This window comes from Cyanistes caeruleus, chromosome 2 (assembly GCF_971803275.1).
Source record: "Cyanistes caeruleus chromosome 2, bCyaCae1.hap1.1, whole genome shotgun sequence".
In the NCBI taxonomy this organism is placed as follows: Eukaryota; Metazoa; Chordata; class Aves; order Passeriformes; family Paridae; genus Cyanistes; species Cyanistes caeruleus.
The window spans coordinates 119,813,839-119,833,385 of NC_141702.1; the positions used below are offsets into that span (position 1 = coordinate 119,813,839).

A 19,547-nucleotide genomic window follows, 5' to 3' on the forward strand; every position below is an offset into this window, starting at 1 on the left:
CCTGTTCCCAAACACTATTAATGCCTCCCCTCAGGGTACTTTGGCAACAACCACCAGGAAGAGCTGGGGCATAGAGAACACTTTCCATCCAGGGAGTGAAGGACAATCTGTAATTAAACTCCCTTGATTTTGGAAAGCAATTTAATTCAATGTTATAGTTGTTGTAACAACTGTATTGTTACTGTAGTGCTGGAAAATGAGGGTTTGAGACCTGTTTAAAACAGTCTCAAGCAGAGGGGAACTTAACAGACAACACGGAGAATAGAAATGTTCAGTTCCCTTGACATTGCAAAATAGAGCATAACTACTAACTAGCAAATTCAATAAAAGAATATAAAAGACACAGAGGATACTGAAGGCATCTGGAACCAGTGGATAAACAGATCATGTGGAACCTGAGTGGGCTTTGTGGCAGTTCTGTTCCAAGAAACACCAATGGATGCCCTGAGATGTTCAAGGCAAGGTCATTACAATACTGGGGGCTCTCAGTGAGTACAGCCAGAGGAGACCCCTTTAGACATCCCTCTAGGGCTTCAAAAGCAGTTCCAGTGAGGGGCAGAGGTGTGGAAATTAGTTCTAGGGAAAGTGGTGGTTATTTATTAGCTGGGAAGTACACTGTAATATGTCTGATGAGGATGGAATGAATGACCTGTTGTAAAGTTTAATGACACACATTTGATTAGAGAAAAAAATCACTCTTCCAACTGTGTCCAATGCTGGAATAAGGAATTGTTGCTTTCTAAAATTTAAAATTGTGTTAGGAAGTTTATTCCTTAGCTGACTTTGGTAGCAGCAGGGAAAGCACTATGGGAAACTAAGAAATACTTTATACTTTCTTTTAACCTTGGCCTGCTGAGGAAGGTCTCCTACCAGTAGAAAAGTGATAAATGCCGAATTTCGTTTTTGGTTTAAATACACTTTTAGTTCTCCTTCTGGAAGGGAATTTGACAGAATTCCATTCAGAGAATTCAGAGAACTGCCAGAAGAAAGTATCTGCCAAGTAGTTTAGGCACATAATTAAACAATTATTTTTAAATCTGTACAGATTTGGAAGATCTGGCTAAAGAAGCCTAGTGCTGTATTTTTAATTTCTTCATTAGGTGTGTATGCATTATGGCAGTGCCCTTCCCATGCCATTAAAAATATTTTTAGAAAGCACATAAAAAGGGTTAATCTGAAATAATTCAGAGCAGAAATTGAACTGTGTGGTATTGATAAAATCATTCAGTATGAGGCACCTGCTTTGCAGGTAATTCTGTGAAGAGGAGACATTAGTACTTTTAAGGAGAAACTGTAGTTAACTCCTGATTGAAGAGAATACATTTTTAATTACAGGCAAAATGACAGCTCCTCATTAAACATTTGAACCAAGTGCAGTTTTTCTCCTGCCAAATGGCAGCTCCTGCTCAGATAGGAAAAACCCAAACAAAAAGATGTATTTTTAAATAGCAACGCTTCTGCAAGAAATTCAACTCCCATCAGGACTATATTAATCACAGGTAACACCAAATGGGAAATTTACTCTGATTCTATTTGTCTCCAAAAGCTGTGTTGAAGGTACATAAAACAAAGGAAACATTCAAGCTCTCCCCTGTGTCCTGATGATGCCCATTTATTGGAAACAGTAACAAACGCTGTGCACAGGGATCGTTCCCCAGCCTGTGGCACACTAGGCCAGGGAGGCACTGCAGGAACCACTGGCTCCGTGCGGGTCAGCTCCAGTCCGGCCAGGAGGAATATTTCCCCACTAATCCTTCCAAAAGGATGGGATATCCTGGAGTTTCTAGTTGAACTTGGCTCTGTTTGACACCCCACCCAGGGAGCTTCACTCTCACAGGAGCGCACAGGGAGCTGAGCTCAATCCATGGAGATCCACGCTGGGAGTGCAGCAGTCTCCTGGGCTTTGCCTCTGCCTGCTTTCATTTAGGAAGTGGACAGCTGGCAGAGTTAGCAGTGAAAAGAATACAGTTCCTGTGTGTTTGTAACGTTCCTGATTGTTGCATTTATTTGTGTTTTGGGGCTGAAATACAGCTCTGGCTTTTAACAGCCTTTGGATATAAAGGAAGGAAAGTTTTGTACTGGGAAGTGCAAGCAGTGTCTGCAGTCTGTTTTGCCCTGTCACAGACACCAGCTCCCTTGGGAATGCTGACTAAACAAACCAGAGCAGCCAGCAGCTCTGAGCTCCAAATACTCACAGACTTCCTCCCGTGCCCTTTAATTCTGGCTCAGCAGCTTCTCCTGCAATGCCAGGAAGAGCAGCAAAAAGCCAAGATGCATTATCCATATTCATGTTCTCCAGCACTGGTCGTTTTCTAGATATAAAAGTGTTCAATGCAAATTTTTATTTCCAGAAAAAACTTCAATTTCTCAAACACTTCCAGAAAGGGAATTGACACTTTTTTGCAAGGTCAACCTGGCAGTGAGTTTGGGTTTTAATTACAGCAAGCACTCATCAGGGTCTTCATGAAGGCCTCCACCTCAAACAGCCCCCAGGTTCATGAGCCTTCATTCCCAAGAGGTGCTTAAATAGCTTTAAAAAAAAAAAAGCTATTAACCACCAGTCTCATGAAGTTAAAAATGAGGGAGAAAAAATGAAAAGCATTTATTTCTGAATGAACAATAACTTTAAAAAATATTACACCATTAGAAATTTTGTTCTATTTATCTGAGGTTTTTGGTATCAGCTAATCTATAAACATTCTTAAAAATACTTTTGCAAGAATTACATCAGGAAACTAATCGGGACAAAATTGTCATAATTACGACAAAATTGCACAGCCAGATATTTATTCATAAAGCTCTGTGAAATATTTCTCAGGTATATGTGAATTTTATGTCTATTTGCCTAAAGCTTTTAACACTGCCAGAGAGAAAAAAATCATTGTGTGTAGCTGACAGCAGCCCACCATTTAGTTATATTTTAAATTTTGTTTCAAGATATCATCTAGACTAATCACATTGTAGAAAGCCACACTGTGTGTCCTAATGCCATTATTGAATTAAATTGCCAGCACACCCCAGCCAAGGAGACTCTCCCAGCAGTGAGATTAGTGCAGTTCTTCTGCCAGAAAAGCTGCAGGGTTCTGAGGGCTTTGCCAGCAATCGATTTCTTCGGACAGCAGGTGACAAGTATGTGGTGAAGCCATTGCAGTTAAGGCACAGAGGGGCATTTCTGCTTTGGATAGCTGTCCAACACCCAATGCCTCCACTCCACTCGGATGCCAGGTTGTGATTCCATCCCAAAAGCACCTCCTGTGCAAGAGCCATGTTTGCAGTCTTCCTACTGCAAGTACAATTAAGATACAAACCAAGGCCTTGAACAGCAAGCACAATTCAACCAGAGCAGAAGTTCCAACACTGCAGCCCTGCAGCTGCTGAAACACAAAACATTTAAGGAGAATCTCTCCGAGAACCAGAGCTCCAGCTCAGTTCAGAGCCCAGAGGAGGAGCTGTACTGACCTGGCCATCCGAGTCGAAGGCCAGGCAGGCGACTCCGTGCGTGTGCGCATCCTTCAGGACAGACACGGTCTGGACACGGTAGGAATCCCAGATGCAAATGTAGGGATCCTTCCCAACCTGCCCTGTGGCTACCAACGTTTTATCCGGGTGAACTGCGAGGCTGCAAACAACACACTTCAAGTTATAACACACTTTGGTAGGAATGATCACAGCAGCTGTCTTCAAAACGTACTCGACTCCAGTATTTACTTAAAATGTTTTGCTGAGACTGACATGGTGAGTGCACAATACAATTTATCATGTAATAATATTTTAACTAGAAAAAGGAAAAGCGTAACCAGAGAATTTTAAAATAGTTTTGATTGATAAGCTGATTGAGCACAGACTTGGATCTTAGTCTTTCACAGGTTTATAATGGATGATTTCCTACTAATTATTCCTCTTTTTCACATCAGCTCAAATGTTCTGAAATATGGCCCAAAAGCTGAATAATGGATATTGTTTACTATGAGAAATATACACAAGAAATCCTCTCTTTATATGCTTAAACATAGCAATCTCAGAAGAGACACAGAAATAAATTGTTTCACCAGAATCAAACCATATATTTCTGTTCACAATCCTTCAAGGACGAAAATAAGAATAAAACCTCTCTGCAGAGTCATATGAATACAAAGGCAGTTTTACACAGTTACCCAGGAAACAAATTTGAACAATGGCTGAGTATGTGTGCTACACATGGAATAAGGAAAAACATCCTATAATAAACTGGCACTCACCAGGTGGCACAGGGAAGCTGAATAATTCTGCTATCCCAGGAAGAGATAAAACTAATTATTAAGAAAAGTTAATAAAAAACCTTAAGAAAGTTTCATAAACATATGCATTTCATAGAAAAAGAGCAATTTTAGCACAATTTAACTGACTGATCTCCCCTGCCCATTCCTCCTTTCCTCCCCAGGCCTGAGTTGTACATTATATTGTATGTCAGCTAATTCACCTCAGTTCTACACCTATACAGGCAATAAAAGGTGGCACCACAAACTGAGGGTGTGATAGCCATAATTAAGTTAGAATACTTTTCTTCAAGAACCAGAAGGAAAAGATTAATTGGGCTCACCTCTCTCACTGCTAGAGCAGAACTTAATTACATGTGCCACCATTTAGCACAGAGCAGTTCTCACACACCAGAGCCCCCTCTTGGGTTAAGAGCACAAACACATTTCCTAAACATCAACATGTCTGTACTGAATGTCTCTGGTATTTGTTTTATCCTTTTTGATGCATGAAGTCAGCCAGTGGGGGAACTAAAATTAGGGAATAATATCAATTTTTGGCACCTAAATTAGCAGGCTGATTTCCCAGCCCTGCTGAGGACATTCATCTCCTGCTACCAGCCTTTCCAATGCACTCCCCCTGCCCACGTTCAGTCTGGCTGTTAGATAATCAAGGGCTTATTTTTGGCAGACAGAGCAGTGGGCTAGAGGAAGGAAATGAAGCCAAATTTTAAGAACAATTCTTGGTGACTGTTTGTTACCTGTACATGACTTATATGTTTGATGTGTTTTCACCTACAAAAACTGTGAGTGTACCTATACAATATCTCTGTTACAGAGGGCATGGGCTGTCTTCAGGGTGTGAGATTTCCATATCCTTCCCAGCCTCCTTAAATGGGTATCAACGTCATTGGCTGGGTTTTGAACTGTAAAAGTTCATTTTCTAAGCAAACATCCCAGAGTTAGACCATTCCTAATGGAACCACATCGTTATTTGCATCACTGGAAAACACTGAAATACGGTTACATTTATACAGAAATGAGATTAGAAAAGACAAGGCATTCAAACAACAGCAATTTATGGCATAGAAAACACATTATTACAGGATTAATTCCTATTCTTTCTACAGGGAGGACAACATCTAAGCAAGGGAAGGAATTTCCCAAGAAAATTTGTCTGTTTTCCAGTTTGAGGGAAAAGGACACAAACTCCCTCTTGCTTCTTGCTAAGGAGCTGGGATGCAAACAAGGGATCAAAGCAGCAGCTGTTGGTGCTGCCCACTGGCCCTGGCAGGCACTTCCCCACATGACAAGAACTTCTCTCTGTGGGAACAGCAACAGGAGCACACCCAGGGAAAGAGGCACAGATCCACTGCTTTGGGAGTGCTCATTCCCCTCCTTCCAGGGAAGCCAAAGAAAGAGATGGGATTCCTGGCTAAATGCACTCATGGAAATTCCAAAGCAAAAACCTCTTTAACCCAAGTGCCTCCAAAGACACTTCTTTTACGCAAACAATCCATTCAGGATGAGCCAATAAAGCTCAGATAATATTTTAACATTATACCTCATTACTAATAGGGTCTGTTAGGAAAATGATCTTTCAGGGAACATTTCCTTTTCCTTCCCTTCAAAGATCAACAAGCCTGAATCTAAGCATCCAAGGCTAGAACTGTGTTAATTTAGGATAATTAAAGATGCCAGACACGTGTTTCAGCAGGGTCTGATGAAATGCCCTATAAAAGTCATTAGTGGATCCATCTGGTCTGGGGGCCTTGCCAGATGGGAAACTCATGCTACCTCCACAATTTCTGTTGCAATAATATCTCACTCCAAGATTATTTTTTTTAATAACACAGTAGAAATCCAAAGGATTAAAATATTTGTTTCTTGTCTACACTGTATTTGTCTATATTGCTTTTCTGTAACAAGTTCCATACACTTGTAAACAAAGTATAGATCTGAAGTTCCAAGACAGAACTAAGTAGAAAAGTTTAGATGTAGCTCAAGGCTCAAAAGCAGTTACAAAGAAGATGGAGGGGCTCTTTTCACAAGGATGCACAGGAAGAGGACAAAGGCAAGAGACACGAGCCGATTTGTGGGAAACATTGTCTGGATACAAGGAAAGCATTCTTCACTAGAAAAACTAAAAATCAGGATGGTTGCCCAGAGAAGTGGTAAAATTTCCCTCACTGGAAAGAGTTCAGGACTTAATTGGCTTGACAGGACCCCGAATAACCAAATCTAAGGCTGTGCTCTCAAGAGAAAGTTGGATTGGACAATCTCTGGATGCACCTTTGAAACCAGAGTTTTCTATGGCTCCAAATACTGAAATACATCAGGAAAGTCTGAAGTAATCAAAGTAAAAATGCATTTTGGCTGGCAGCAGTTAACTTGCATTAGATAATTGCTCTCTGATGCTGCAAAAAGCAAGCACTTCTGTTATCTTTAATAAAGGCATACAGAATTGATGGAGACCTTGGAATGGGTGTATCAGATGAGAGATAGAGGTTTAAATCTCACTTCTCTGGGTCTTTTAAATCTATCGCTGCACTATCCTATTTATCAGATAGGCAAAACACTTTTTCACTGCAGCAGCAAAAAACCAAACATTTGTTTTTGTAGTTTTGGTGCATACTTTGTATTTTCTATTTCAAATGCCATATTAATTTGAATCTTATTATAACCAACCTATCAACAATTTGATGTTCATACACATCAAAGCTGGTTTCCAGAACATCCCACCTGACAAAAAAGAAATTACTTTTTGAAAAGGAAACAGACACCTGAAATTCTGAATGAAATCACTGGACTTGTTGAAATCACCGTCTCAGGTGGATTGTCAGCAAGTCTTGACAATATAGTTAATCCTCAGGCTTGGGATGTTTTGAACTTTAAAGCAGTGTGCAAATTTGATGTCAATCTAAAATAACTCTAGATCATTAGACACTGATCAATTAATCTCTCCTTCAAATCCATCCAGTTTTAAATTTGGAATAACATTTCCTGTTTAGACAAACCTTTACAAAATCCTGCAGTTTTCTGTACCAGTGTTAGATCATGTTAATGAGACTTGGGGAGAGGCAGATAGTGCGTTCTATTAACTCTCTTCAGGAAGTCTCTTCACAAGGAAAGAGTTTTCGTTTCTTGTTAAAAACCCTCTACAAACCCCACAGTTTAGCCGAACAGAGAGCACAGCAGGTCTTTCTTCAGAATTTAGGTCAAACTTGTGAAGTACTCAGGGCACCGATTCTGTTATGCTTGAACAATGGACATATTAAACAACAATTCTTTTTCTTAGGACTCTGTCTCTGTAGCAAAAATATCTCTGAAGAAACAATATTTCCAAGAAGCTCCAAGCCTGTCCCAAAATAGCCACAATGTGCCAGCAGGTATTTTCTCCTCTGTTGCCTCCTCCTGCTCCTGGCAGGACACCTCCAGGCTCCTGGCAGGCCAGCAGCACATGGGAACACCAGGGAGCTTCTGCATTTTACTGCTCACACGGTGCTAAGGACAGAGCTGTCCTCACATGGCAGCAAAGAACACAGACACTCGCTCAGCAATTCCCCGTTTCTCAGAGCAAAATGAGTTTCTTTCCTCAGTTGTGGGGTCAAAAGGGAACTCACTGTACAGACAGAGCTATTTTAGCAGCAAAATAAGGCAGGATGCAGCCTGATCCCCGTTTCTGAGTACAGCACAAAACATCATCAAGCCCCATTGAAAGGAATAATGGAACAAAGACCAGCAGTTAAATGGAAGCAATTGCAGGGGCCTTCAGGAGCAAGGGATTATCAGAAAAGGAAGAGGAGCCAGAAAAAGGGAAGAAGAAGAAAGTAACAACAAAACCTGCAAAACCCCTCCAGATCTGTAAAAATGGAGATCACTGAGCAGAAAACTTCAGGAATCTGACAGGTTAATCCTACATTTAATCTTCTCCCAAATGAGTTCTGAAACACCAACACCACAAGCACGTTTTGAGGAAAATCTAGCTCTTAATAACACAGGAGATTGCTGCTCGTGCACAATCACGGCTCCCAACCTTTGGCTCCTTCAGCACAAGCCCAAGACCCACAGAGCAGTGCTGAGCTGGCAGGCAGTTCACACACCACAATAACCAATTTTATTTGGCTTGTACCATAGGGCAGGTGAGGGGGGCTACTGCAGGTGTGCGGAACAAGTTGGGGAACAGATCTGTTAGCCCTGAGACACAGAGACTCCCTGTGTGCACATATTTCCACGTATACGATAGCTGATACACACACAAGTGAATCGCTTTCTTTACACATCTGAACATATAGCTCTAATGATAGTTTTAAATATACTAAATACTGCCACATGCTTCTTGCAAATAACTCAAGTACAGAGCATATTTATCCTGACAAAATAAAAACATAAATGTTGATAGAAATACTGCAATGGCAACATTTTAATTTACTGTCTTGATTGCTGTATGGCAATATCTTGTTTATATATAACAGAGAACAGGATATGTGTACAGAATGATGGGCTTTTTAAAAATCATTTAGGCATTTTTTAGGTCCAAGCTCTTACTAGCTGTGCCTCTGCTGGTTTTCCCCTCCATGCTCCCTGTGTAGGAAGAAGAGTGATACAGACAGATTCTAGCATTTACTCATCTCTCTGCACCAGCTTCCGACTTCCAAGAAGCCAGGCTGCCTCTGAGCCACAATTCCGGAATTCGGTGGCCTGTCCCAGACAGCTCCCATCTGCTCCTCTGAGGAAGCAAACACCCCCAGAGCAAATGAAGTCAGAGCAGACCGTAACTGGAATCACTGTGTTGGGCTGGCCCCACAAACCGAGCCCAAATGGAACCATTTATGAAGTGGATGTGCAGCTCAGACCTAATTAAGGTCCTGGAAATGCACACATTTACAGCTGCTGCTCAGCTCCAGCACACTGACAGTGCCCTGGGAATCTGAGGGGCATCTTGACAGGGGTTTTATTTCTGACTATTTTCCAGAACTCACCTGAGGCAGAATGGTGACAGAAGCACACAAAGTTATAACCATTCCTGCCACTCTACCCTTGGAAAATTCCTGCTGACCTGCTCCTTGTGCCGGTTTGTTATTCGAGCCCATGGAGTTATTCTACCACATGTCAATAAGGTTCATTCAGCTGCACAAGGCATATTAGAACTCTTCACAGATCAGGTCCAAAAGGCCTGAGCATGGCAGAACATGGAATTTCTCATGGGATGGCATGACAGTGGGAGCAGAGTCAGGCCACATTTAAAAAGTAAATGGATTTTGAACACATGGTTAAAATTTCCCCAATAACAGAAGGTGAAAGAAGCAAGGGGAAAAAAACTAAACTTTTAAAATGTAATGCTTTGAGCACAAGCATTCTGCACTTTAACTAAGACCACAGATTTACACTGATATGCATCTGTAGACAGAGAGATATTGGGCAGATCCCCCAAACAAAAAGGAAGCACCACAGCACAGTCCTGCAGCACTGGGGCTCCTCCTCACACATGGCTGCACTTCTCTAATGATTTCTTTCCTTGTACAAGTTTATTTTATGGATAACTCATGGATATTTTGCAGCTCTGAGCATCTCCCAGTGAAAAGCAATCCTAGGAGATTTTATCCAAAGCCCACATTATGACACTGAAAACTAATCAACAACAACTGTTGATGTCCTCATGAACTGTGGGTTTTAAGCAACAACTGATTGGGGAAAACACCCAGTATTTCTTATGAGCCACACTACCCCATAGAGACCCTGCTGAGTAACTCTGAAATTCAACCAGAGCATTTTCCCATGCATGCTCGGAGTTCCAATTTGAGTCTAATGGTATTTGCACTCATGATGATGAACAAAACACTCCTTTTGATGGCCAAAGCAGTTGTAAAAAATACCCAAAACAGATACACGTGACACACTTCTTGATATAAGCATTGTGATTTGATGCAATCAGTAAAATGGACCTGAAACCATCAGTTGTAAAGAAAAATCTGCCAGAATTGGAGACTAAAAAGAGAAGGCTAGGAAAGAGCAAGCACTACTTAGTTCAGCAACATATTTTCCCCTGCCCTATTCTATGCTTATGATACTTTATGGACAATGTAACACATTCTGTAATAAAATACGCAAACCAGCAAGTAGATATCAGTCTATGATGCTGAGATAAAAACAGCAATTAAATGCTATTAATGATTTCTCAACACATGGAAAGCTACTGAAACACTGCTGTAAATCCAGTAATGCTCAACAGGAACCAGCAAAACTTTTGTGTTCATCTGGTATAAGGTATTTGAAGGCCAGTCTGAACACTGTGATAAAAAATATGAAATTCATCCATCAGATAAAGCCTGGACCTGAAGAAATCTCCTTTATTTCCTGTGTTCACCTTATTCCAGCCTGTGGGAACACCAGAATCAAATGCAGCCCAAACCAGACACACAAACCATGCACAGCTGATGGCAACCAAACCATTTCTTTTTCCCATTTCATCACACCCCAAGGCTGACACAACTGAAAATGGCCTGGATGTAGCTGTTGCCTTTTCCCCAAGGGCAGAGATGTGATGATCATTCAGGCCAAGATTAAGCTGACAGCTCTACAACTGGTGGTCACAGTGAACAGCAAATCTGAGCACTAATTAATTGCCCACATGCACTAATTAATTAACTGCATGGTGGTGGTGCAGATGCCCCTCCCCACGCTTGGCAGCACAGCAGGAGGTATTCCCGGAGGGGGATTCTCCCCTTCCCTTCAGAGGCTGACTCAGGCACAACTGCTTTGGCATTTCTTGGATCTGCTCTGCTTTTTTGTATAGCCAACAGTCAGCACTGAATATGGGTATAACTATGCAGATCACAGTCTGAATCAAAACATTTGCAGAAACAGCTAAGAAAGAAGAGAGGGAAAATGGGAAGAAAATTTTGGAAACAGGACAGACAAAAGACAAAGCTGACAAAAAGAGGAACCATGGGGGAGCTGCAAAATGAATATAGAAGATGTGATAAAAATAACTAAAAAGCCCAGAGAACAGCCAAGGAGAAATGGGAAATACTGCAGAGAACAAGAAAAAGAAACCAACCATTGTCACAACTTTCCTGGATCACTCCCACTTTCATTTTTATTTTAAGAGATTTCATCTCATCCTGTTGAAAATCCCCAGGTATATTTACATCTATGACAAATCGTGTGGTCTAACAAAACTGCCAGGCTGTTGTTAAAAAATTCACACTGAGATAATAATACTGTTTGCATAGGTTTGCCCTCACCTGATTACCAGAAATAAGGATTTTGAGCCTGGGGAAAGTGTTCTTATTTCAAGGGCAACAAACACACAGCTGCATGCTGTTTGAGCCTTCTCCTCATGGCTATCCTGCCCTACAACATTCAAAGTTTAGGCACTTTAGTGGCAAGAAGAGCAGAGGAAGGGTTTGATTCCATAACATATCAAACCAACACACACTGAGCTGCATTTCACGGGTCAGAAGCAGATCATTCTCTGTATGCTCAGTGTCTACAGAAATGAGAAACGTGGCAGTATTAGATGTGGCTGGAAAAAAGGTTCATTTTTAGACCCCCTCAGGACAGGGGGAGTTTGCAGTGATACTCAGAATGCTTTTTTGTCATTATCTCACAGAAATGCAAGGCCAAGACCAACAACTGTTCTCAGGGAAAATATCTTTCTATTTCAAGAGTTGAAAATCAGCAGAAATAGGAAAGAAATAGCAAGTTCTTATACGATCATGTGGAGATCCTGCTCCCTGTTTGGCCACGCTGAAGTGCACAACAACATCAATTGGGGCAGAAGCCACTGGAGAGCATATAAGAGCCATATGTAACATCAGAAAGGGTCTGTTCTCCAAACTTCCAATCACAATGGAAAGCAAAGTCATGACTTAACAGTTCTATGAACGCTCTTGCCAGGCTTCTGAAATTCTGCTTCACCAGTTAATTATACAGAACACAAATACAAACACAGCTCCCAAAAATTCAAACATTGTTTGAATTATAATAAATATTTATTATAAATAAATTTTCCTTTTTTTCTAATAATTTAGACAAGAAAGGATTCTCTACAATTGTCCACAAAACAGTTTAATATTTTTGAGAAGGGCACTTGCTAAAATAAGGAACTTCTGTTACCTTGCTTTACATTGTCTGACACAGCCTGAATATTCGAAGTATCAAGTGTCTCTTCTGTATGAGACAGATTAAACAAAACTTCTGTTAATCTTCTCAGAGAACAGAATTTACCTGGTTTCCCAGAGCCTATTCTAGCTGCAAGACCTCACCCAGCTCTAGCCTGTTATTAAACAAAAAGCAGCTAAGTACCATTGCTTTTAGAGCCAACACACAGAACAATTACATATTAAATCCAACACCTTGATTTCACCATACTCTGCTGTCCTGCTGGTGACAGAGTTATGCAGCACCATGGTAAAACCAACAAATGATTCACCAATAGAATACCAATAATCTGCACATAAAACCCAGAAAGATAAAAAGGAAAACACCAAAGCAACACACTCAGAATTAAATACTGATCAGAATTTCACACTGCTTCCCTTTTAGCCTTCTCTCCTTTCCACCACAGGCTTTGTCAGTCCGACTTTTTTGGTTATTTGGCTGTATTAAAAAGCATAAATAAATAAAAGAAATACTCACCAAGGCTCCAGAGCAGCTTTAGAGAGGGCAGATGAACAACTGAACCCTTTCTATAACCTCCTGCTCCCTCCCCCTTCCAGCTGGCCCATGTTTGTTACAAATGAGGGCCTGGCAAGCCCAGGTGCAGGGACTTCCACTGCTCATTGCTGGGGTCAGTTCTGTTACTTCCAAATTCTGCCGATTGAATTCAGGTGAAACACTCACCTGAGAACAATCTGTGCTTAACAGGTGGCAGACAACAGGAAATTCTCACAGGACAGAGCTGCTTTTTATCAGAACAAAAGCTAAGATGCCATTACACATCAATTTGATAGCACAAAATTCATTCTCCAGCCAAGGTTTTTTTCCCAGTGGAATCTCTGATGTCTAAGACAGGGATGTTACACTAAACATCTCGTGGATCTGAGGTGTTTGCTTGGCTGAGTGGAGGTTTCTGAATGTCAAGAGAAAGGAAGCTCATTTTGAAGCTTTACACTGAAAGGAAATCCTTATTAGTCACAAGTAAGCAAAGGACACACTTTTAATGGGAGCTTGGCTCGTGGCACTGCCTGCAGCTATTTGAAATGTGTCCAAAACTCAGCTGCTCACACTCAGGGATGGTGTGTATTTTGTTCCACTTGTGAAAATACACCTAAATACTCTCAACTCATGTGTTTTAGAAAAATCACCATCAAGACACATCTTCCTTCACTCAACACATACAAATATTGTTGAGTTTATCTTTACAGAAATTACTAAAATGGTAGGAAACTGTTACTGTTTGTGTAAAACCCCAAAAGTCTGTGAATTAAAGAAGCTGCACCTGTATCTAGTGAAAGGCAGAAATTCACCTTGGTAATTTTTAGAAGTTAATTGTATATATAAATTATAATCAGGAAAAAGTTTTATTTTAATTTTTTGGTGGTTTTTGGTTCATTAATTATTTTTATGTGGAAAATAATCATTCTATGATGCTTAATTGTCAAATCAGCTTTGTACAGTCACTTTAAAATGTTTTATTGTTCCACTTCTAATTTCTTTTTAATTCTTAGTATTTTCCTGTGATGTTATTGAATATTTCCTCTAATTCATGTACTGACATGTTTTGTAAGTATTTTATCTGCTTTTATTAAAAAATATATTAAACTAAGGAGAAAAGACAGGAATTACTTTATTAGTTACTTAGAAAACAAAGTTCACCCCAGTCTGGAGGGCCATACAAAAGCAGGCTGCCTGAGGAGTTAGAAGCCCATTTTATTATTCCATCAGTCCTCTGAAATGAAGAAATGAAGAATGAAGAAAGCTTCAAATGTAAACATTAATAATAATTACACAAGCCAAAATAAAATATTCCTTTGCCTTTTGGAATCTCACAAAGGCTGTGCAAGCTCTAAAGATCTATTTTTTCAGACTCATGTGGATATGAGCAGGGCTTTCAGATGAGAAGCTGTAATTCATCAGAACTAGAAAATCAAATTATTTCTTGGACTTCTACAATAGAAAATTTTACTCTAGAGATTCCAAACACCAGGAGTTAATACCAACATGCCAAGTGCATCTGACATCCCCTGTCTCTGCTTCACTCTGAAGCCAAATAAATCAAAATGCTGTTTTCCCCAGAGTTGTTTCCACAATCATGTTTTAAGTGCATATTAAAATGTAGGATTTGAACACAATAAATTCAGCTAACTCAAGTTACTGCCTCCCCAGGGTCTGTGGGACACACCTCAGGGTATTTTTATTAGAATTTTGTACTGCAATCCAGCTTCTGAGCTGATTTGGGGATTCAGATCTTTTGTTGTGCTCCCAATATAGGCAAATAGATCAAATGGGAAGCAGACTTAATTTAGGTAACAGTGCACTGGAGGAATTCCCAGTTTTGCCATAGAAGGAAGAATAAAACTGAGGAGAGATCCATGCCAGTGGTACCGAAGTTTGTTGGTTTAAATTATCTGTATTACAGTCTGCAGTACTGATACACTTACAGCTGTCAGTATTCTCTGATCACATTTGTATTCCTGAAAGCAAAAGATCAATAGAGATGAATGATGTGGGACACATTATCCACATTCTGCTCTCTTTTGCAAAAATATCAGACGAGTTGAGAAACAACCAGAATTTTAATGTGTGTTAATTTGAGCAATGCATTTTGCATACATTTGCTTTTATTTTTGTATTCTGCAGGCAGCTGGAATAAGTAAAAAAAGATCTGTAATCATCTCAGAATTAGAAAGAAAAATTGAAAGCCAAAGCTTTATTCTATATTCATTATTTAAATATTAAAATAGTAAAATTATATGCTTTGGCTTTCATGATCTTACAACGAAGTCATAAACGTATCTAGAAATGTTTGAACTTTTACTTTGGAAATGAAATTCATAACCTGTCTGGAACACACCTTAAAAAAATTGGTTTTTTTAGCATGGTATTACATCATAGTAACTTTTTCATTTAATTAGAAAATGACTGAAATGATTGCACTTCAGTATAAGAACATCCAAGTTACCTTATTTGGCTGAAAACAGGGTTCACTGGATGGGGTTTTTAACTTTTCCTAAATTATCCAGACCAAGCCCAACAGGATGTCACCCCTTATCAGTGTTTCCCAACCTCCAGGTACAGTTCAAAACCTCCCCCATAAAACCTGGAGATTGGCATCTATTTTCCAACAATTCCTTATTTTAGAACCTCCTTCACTTCAAGATGTATGTTTAGGAAGAGGAGCCTTTGTAGGTTCTCACTTAAGGCCTTTAGGGGTAATACCTAAATGCCTTTGGAGGTCCCAGCTCCTCCCAGGCAGATGGAAATCACTTGTTTCACAGAAAGTTGGTCTCTCTTGGGTTTGAGGTGAGTGTTTTAAGAACAATCCAGCCCTTTCTTCAGAACAAACACCTCTACTGATGAATTAAATTGCCCTCAGCCACTGAGGGGAGTGGTTGAGGGCAATATAAATACGGATTTTTACGCAGAAGGGTAAGAATGGAACAAGCAAAGAAACAAAAAAGGATGGAAGAACAGAATGAAGAGGAAATAAGACAGCGAGGAAGCTTCCCATATATTAGTCCGAGAATGTCTCAGATTTAGAGAGACTGAGGCAGCCTTTAGGGGGGTGACTGTGTGGTCATGGTGAAGAGCAGATTCCAGCAGATGAGTGGGAGTTTAATTGATAACTCTGAAGTCATCTCCCTGAAGGCTGGTGAGAAACACTCATCTTTATTCACTCTGTCAGCAGGGCCTTCTTGTTACAACAATGTAAGAAATATAAATAAAATCAATTTGAGAAAAAAGGGAAAAATATTCAATCAAAGGAAGCATAATCTAAAATACAAATGAGGATTCTAATTAAGAAAAATAAAGCTTATGTTCTGAATGTATGAGATGCTGCCAAATTTTTCTATGAACCAAATTCTTCAGGTTTTTTGCCGGTATCTGAAAGAGCTGATCAAAACCACATGCTTACATTTTCAAGGTAAGACAGGTGCAATGTGTTGGCATGCTGCATGAACAACTGTGTCTGGGAAGCTCCACGTCCATGAGCAATCCAAGAATGAAATGGGAGACCAACCTACCCCAGCTGTCATTCCTTTGGAACCTTCCCATTTGGGGTGGTGGATGCCAGAGGTACCAGTAAAGCAGTTCTACCTCACTGACTCGAGGGAGCCAGGAGAAAAACTGAAATCCAGCATGCTAGAAACAGTATGCTAACATTCCCACAGCAATAACCACTGCAGGACATAACTGAAGATGACATTTGAAATGCCATGGTCTGCCTTCAGAAGAGAGAAATGAAGAGCTAAAAATCCCCAGGACCTCCTGAGCAGAATGCAATGTCTGATGCCTTAAATTCATGCTGACATACAGTGAAGCTCTTCTGTTTTAACATATTTGGGCATGTTGTCCTAAAGCCACAGCCCAAGCCTGAAAGAACAAACCATGGTTGTGGCAATTTCTTTTGTTGGTAAATCTCACCTTTTTTCTTCTTAAATTTCTGTCACATACTAGAGAGAAAAACCCCTCCTGTCACAATGATAGAGATTATTTTTTTTTTTTACTGGAAATATTTCCTAGGAGCCTAAATTTCTGCCAGCACTCAGAAAAAGCTTAGATGTGCCAATACTGAACAGCTCTACATAGCCCCAGCTGCTTAGCAATTCCAGGTTTAAGTGCAGTCCGTTCATAAATGGAATGAAGGGACATCACTCCCTGCTGCTTCCTCCAGCACAGAAAAGAAGAAGAGAAAGGGGTAATTGTGTGATGACATTTAGTCAACAATTTATTTGAAAGCCAAAAATATAATTTTTTTATACTTATGCACTACATAATAGTGCATAATAATATAATATTGTAGATATAGATATAGATATATACACACACACTGTTTATATGTATTTGTGAGCATACATATGTTTAAAAACCACAAACACAATCCTGACAATGGCAATGGCTGAGGTGGATCAGAGAAACTCCAGCTCTGTTGATAGCAGCCTGTGACAGCTGCAGCAGATGTTCAGTTTTGAGGGGCTCATGTTGATAAAATTGTTATATCTGATAGGGAGGAAGAAAGCAGAAAAAAATGTGTGCAGGGCACTAAACTGTCATCCTATATAAAGTGACTCCTACCAAACTAAATGACAAGGTAAAAGAACATTTACCCCTAGGCAGTGGGGAGTCCCTCAGATTGGAAATGAAAAATAACAGACACCACGAGGAAAATGTGAAATGCAATACACATTCAAAAAACTATTTAATACACCAAGAAACAGGGCATTCTGAAGAGCTGAGTTATCTAACAGCAGTGTATTCATACCTCATTTAGTCTGTCCTCGGTTGAATCACAAAATACGTGGTTATTCCTAATTTAAATTATCTTATGACCCTTCACCAAAAGGCAACAAAAATGCAGTTGTGAAGTTATACTGATGTAGACACAAATGCCAAAATATTCCTTGCTCAGACAAATGCATGCTGCTTTCTCAGCTCCCTCACAGGAAAATCATGTTTTATCTCACATAAGGCCAGCTCTCAGAGAACAAGACTCTCTGTTCAGATTTACAATATTCTTAAAATAGGCATTTACAAAAATAAATAGCTGTCACCCATCTCCCATGCACATCTAAGATTTCCTCACATGACTAGTCACACTCGTGTATCCACCAGGCTCTGGAAAGTTAAAGATCCACAGCCTGGTTCCCATCAAAGCAAACAAACAAGCCCTGGAAATTCAAGTATTTTCTAGAAATTTTAGACATGGAAGGTTAGTTTACTTCCAAGCTTTTAAAATGATCCATCTGTGTAACAGAGCAATTCATATGTTCACACATAAGGCAGTGCCCACAGAGCCATCATCATGGCTGGAAAGCAAATTATGTCTGTGGTAACTTCTCAGAAAGGGAAGAGAAATAGCAAAAAGTGAGCACAGAGTCTGGGAATTTAGCAAGTTTTCTGAATCAGATAACTTCCCTTCTCTGCTGGCTACAAAATGGATAGCTGGGGAAAAACATGAAGGGAAAAGGTTCAGAACCCCTATTTAGTGTTATTTTAGGCACCAGACTTGGTAGAGGTTTGAGGAAAGCTGCCCTTACACATGAAATGAATTCAGATCCTGACTTGGAGGTCTCAAGGAGCACCACAGCCAGCAAATGGAAAGAAACCACACAAAACCTGACACGCTGTTCAAAGCCCACAAGCCACATCCAAATCCACCTCAACAGGAACTTGTCATGTTTAAGGGCCTGCTTTACAATCACTTCAAAATGAACTCTTATCAAAAGAGTATGAAATACAGCAGGTTGCACATAGAAAGTTATGCCATGTTGTTAAATTAAAGTTTTCCATAAGTAAAACTTCCAGTATTAAATTTCTAATTGCAGGAGGATGTCACTGGAAGTGTTCACCAACCTTCCTGTTCTGCTGAAAGACTCATTTTGAAAAGATGCACACAAACTACTTCAGCTTCTCTGTCCTTCCTCAGAACCAGCTGCACTAGGATCCCTCCGAATATAAGACCCTCCCTGTTATTCAAAACATGTCTTTTAATGCAATATAAAGTTCTTAATTATCCAACCACTTATTAATTTAACCTGTGTTCTAATGGATGTGCAGCCAGTCACAGACACAAACAGGAAAGAGCAGGTGTGAAGTTATGACACCACCAAAATCCACAACATGCTGTATTTAAGGGAGATTACCATGATCCAAAGAATGCCTTTTAAACTTCTGTTTTGTGAGACTAATACAAGGAGTTATGTAAACAAACACGGAATTATGCCTTTCTATGTCTTTATGTAAGCACTGTGACTCATTTTCTTGCCTATTACTGTTATTTCTCTTTTTCTCTGGATTTCTCAGCCAACTCTTCAGAGCAGAGATTGGGAACCTGTGCTTTCAGTGAAACCTTGCAGAGCTGGGCTCACCAGAGCCCTTTATGCTGTATTTTAGGCTCAGTGCTGCAGTGGAGGCTGAAGAGTTTTGTGCCATTATGTAACTGCCTGGCAGCATGTAGCTTCAGGCAGCTATAATCTGGTTTACTGCTTGTCATTTGCTAATACTTGGGGTTTTTCTCTAGATTATGGTATCAGGGATGTCACGGGGGGTTTGCCTTCCCCTTCCCAGTAGGACAGAGAGCAGGTTTCAGCGGCAGCTGCTGGTGTGGGGAATACAGGACGTTCACTGCCCATGCCACCCGTGTGC

At 40.2% G+C, this 19,547-nt stretch overlaps 1 protein-coding gene across 12 annotated transcripts in view; it reads right to left on the bottom strand.

Annotated features, from left to right (window-relative positions):
• EML6 (EMAP like 6) overlaps positions 1-19,547 on the bottom strand; it is an 88,132-nt gene that overhangs the window by 58,372 nt on the left and 10,213 nt on the right. For 8 of the 12 annotated variants that reach the window (XM_086875095.1, XM_086875092.1, XM_086875090.1 and 5 more), the window contains exon 3: positions 3,460-3,619. The exons of the other annotated variants lie outside the window; for them this stretch is intronic. In XM_086875095.1, coding sequence (XP_086731221.1) covers positions 3,460-3,619 — 160 coding nt within the window. The remainder of the gene's footprint in view (positions 1-3,459; positions 3,620-19,547) is intronic. 12 annotated transcript variants of the gene reach the window in all.